Source organism: Strongylocentrotus purpuratus, unplaced genomic scaffold (assembly GCF_000002235.5).
Source record: "Strongylocentrotus purpuratus isolate Spur 01 unplaced genomic scaffold, Spur_5.0 spur5_scaffold_13, whole genome shotgun sequence".
In the NCBI taxonomy this organism is placed as follows: Eukaryota; Metazoa; Echinodermata; class Echinoidea; order Camarodonta; family Strongylocentrotidae; genus Strongylocentrotus; species Strongylocentrotus purpuratus.
Window position 1 is genome coordinate 8,737,895 of NW_022145598.1, and position 3,635 is coordinate 8,741,529.

The window sequence follows — 3,635 nt, forward strand, 5'->3', positions numbered from 1 at the left end:
CAAGAAATATTCATAAAGGAATCTGCAGAAGAAGAATAAGAGCTATTACAATAAGCAATTGCTTGATAGCGTGATAGCCTGGGGTGGGGAGGGGAGGGGGGGGGGAGTGATGATTTAAAAAGTATATAAAGAAATATTTAGTAATGTGATAACCTTGATGACGAAATTTATACAATATTTATATATATAGTGATGGATGTTCTATAAATCCAGAAATAATATTGCCTATACTTTAATTAAAACATGGCGTACGTAATTCATTCTTTTCCATCTAATTGAGTGATTAGGCATTATATCAATATAAAAATCCCAATTTTTTTCATTTTATGTTAAACAGGTCTTGGAAATTGTATGATAAGTACTTGTTGTACCATGATATTGCACCGTGTGGCTAAGGAGAATTACAACCTACTGTACAGCATTGGTTTGACTGGATATGGCGTCGGAATGGTTCTTGTACCGCTCTTTGCTGAATTCTTACGTCAAGCATACGGGTGGAGAGGTGGACTGCTCATCATAAGCGCGCTGATGGCTAATATTATCCCAGTTGGCATGGCAATTAAGTTTGAATCACATAAGAATAGCAGACAGAGAAATGGTTTTCAGAGTGTTCCAAGTTCGCCTCAGGGGTGTAACGAAGGAACAGAATCGAACAGTAGCACCAGTCAGGACACAAAGGGTGAGCTCGACCGGAAAACCTTATTAGACCGACAGCTCACGAGACCGGCAGTTTCATGCGACCAACATTATCGGTCTCTTAAACCTTCAAAAAAGATGTCTAACGGCCAAGAAGACCAACATGACGTTCTTGTGTCCTGTTGGTCTCAAAGGCCTTTGGCCATGTTGACAGTTTGCCAGAAGATTTTCTAGACCTCCATCTTTAGTCTCGTGGGCTGTCGGTCTCGTGTGCTATGGTCGAGATGGTCTAGTCTAAGAGGACCGGCATAAATATAAATTTGTTGTCTGCAAGATGTTACCCTGTCCGATTTTAACAGAAATGCTTTGACTGATAATTCAGTTGCGCCACCTCGGAAACAGATATTATTTTATGGAAACGGTCGAGGCTTTAGCCACCCTTCGAAAGATGAACTGTGTTTAAGAGACCAGGAACTAGTTATATACAGCTCAATACTCATACAATCTTCTACTCTTGTGATGATATAATGGCCTTTGTGATTAGAGGAGACTTCTGAATATATTGCCGATTTTTGAATCATTTTATCCTTAATCGTTGGTATTATACGAAAAGTTAGACCATCATGTATACTGTGACATAATACGAGAAAAGAACATACCGAATGTATTTAGGATATTAATTTCTTTCTTTCTTCTTGAAAGGGGACAGCAGCGACGAGATTGGAGTTGTTCGTACGATCGCCAACAGCCTTCGTCAATCTGATTTTTACATGGATCCTGTGTTCAATGTGGTATTTGGTGTTACTTTCGTGTATAATATGGTTTGGAGCGGTTGGCACTCCTTTCTTGTACCGCATGCTCTGCAGAGGGGGATCTCTGTCCGGAACACCATTATCATCACTTTCGCAGCTGCAATAGGGAATACCTTCAGCAGGGTTGCTGCAGGTTTCCTTACCAACAGCCTCGTCAAACCTGTCACCCTCTTTCTCTTCGCTACAATCTTGAACATCGCCGCTATTCTATGCGATGTGTATTTTGACAACTACTACGCCATGTTGGTGACGACATGTATCTCCGCAATGTCAATTGGAGGTCGGTCGGTGTTAAATCAGCTGGTTGTGAGGGATAGAGCGTCTCCCGAGAAGTTTGATGTCGCGTATGCAGTTGACCAACTATCTGTCGGATTCGGGTTGTTTCTTGGTGGTTATTTATGTGGTAAGGAATCACCAAAACCGAGTAAACAAAACGTAGCCATTTAATTATACTTCCTTAACTAATCAAAATTAACAAAATTGCCTTTTAAAATACTTTGAATTACATTTTAAAAAAATCACAATATTGTCATGTTGTTTCCAGAAAGTTTAAATTCCGATTCGTAACTTGCATTCAAGCAAACAGAATGATTCGATAAGAGAAAATGAATTAAAAAAATTGCACTCTCCCAGGATTCTAACCGTTCTTTTGAAATTCAATGAATATAACATGAAATACAAAGGTAAAACAAAGTTTTGTGAAATTTTAAAAATTGGGTGGATAGTGATTCTTTAAAATTTTGAGATATTTGGATGCCCCTGTTGATGTAACATAGGCACTAGAAAATTTAGCCCCTAAAACACTTCTGCTTTTGAGACAAATTGAATATAAAAATTTACCGGTGCTCCAGGTAAATGCTGAAAAATGTCAAATAGCGCCTATGGCCGAACAATGACAATTTCAGAATATGTAGTTTATATTTTTCAAACGGGAATAGCTAATCGGTCGATTTTAGTCAACAACCATTGTTTTATAGCTTAATGAATTTCTTGACCCTGAGAGGGAGCTATACAAAATAAAGGGTTTATCATTTACAATTTCATAATTTTAGACTCCATTTCAACCGCGACAACGATTACTGAATATTGTAGGACCGCATATGCTTCCAATATGTTCATTTGAACCAAATTCATGACCCCATACCAAAACTTTGTATTACCTTTAAGAACTAAATAGTTCAAACTGCTTACACAATCCTATGATGCAATTTACTACAAATAAAGAGAGAACGAGGCCACTCGGCTTAGGTTTAAATGAGATATCACAATAAATGAAATTAGAACAAAGTAGTGATGACCAAATTACTGTAATGTAAGGTATCTGTACATAGGTATGCATATGAACATGGTCTATTAATTTTTTTCTCATTATTTTTGCAGGCATGATTGCGGATCACTTCTCGTCTTACGACGCAACGTTCAAACTATTAGCTTGTATCGACGTCATCGTTCTCCTCCTCATAGTCCTTGTGAGATACAGACCGAAATCGAACCCCGCCTGACGTTGCAGTATCAGAAGTGTCTTACGAATATCTTTACTAATGAGCTCTGAAAGCGAGGTCATTAAGAATTTCTTTCTTCTTTATATAAGCAAAAACTTTTCTTTACAAACCTTTTTCTTTTTCTTTTTCATAAACGTATTTGGAGTATATTGACAATCAATTGATACATACTTTTTTTTAAATACTGAACATATGAATACATAAATTGTCAATATACAGTGTATATAATTTAAAGAAAATTGTGTCTCTTATGTTTAATTTAAATAATATGTTTATATTGTACAGAGTGAGTCAGAAATGTCCCACTTTTTAAAAGTTGTATTGTTTGAAGTATGAACATTTAATCATAGTTTTTAAGAATTGTCTTGATAGAGTTATCCTCCAAGTTCGATTAGGTACCATCTGAACATCAGATAATCTTTACAAGACTGCCAGATCTTACTTGCGCCAAGTTACTGGGTGAGGAATAAAACAGTGCATTGAACAAAGACAGTAAGACAGACACAAAGAAAAACACAGAAATAAACACACACACATACACACACACACACACACGCACATCCACACACACAACACACACGGTAACGATTGTTCCATAATTTCCCCTTTTCTGAATAAGCCTTGATTTTTTATCAAGATCGCTGAATTTTTAAGTGGCATAACCCTGACAATCTTTCCCTTTTAA

General features: G+C 36.9%; 1 protein-coding gene across 1 annotated transcript; it reads left to right on the forward strand.

Annotated features, from left to right (window-relative positions):
• The first annotated feature begins 372 nt into the window (after positions 1 to 372).
• Positions 373 to 2,950, forward strand: LOC115923374 (monocarboxylate transporter 12-like). The gene is made up of 3 exons (XM_030983867.1): positions 373 to 679; positions 1,339 to 1,851; positions 2,829 to 2,950. Exons 1-3 carry the CDS (start codon positions 373 to 375, stop codon positions 2,948 to 2,950), a joined length of 942 nt encoding a protein of 313 aa, XP_030839727.1.
• Positions 2,951 to 3,635: the final 685 nt, after the last annotated feature.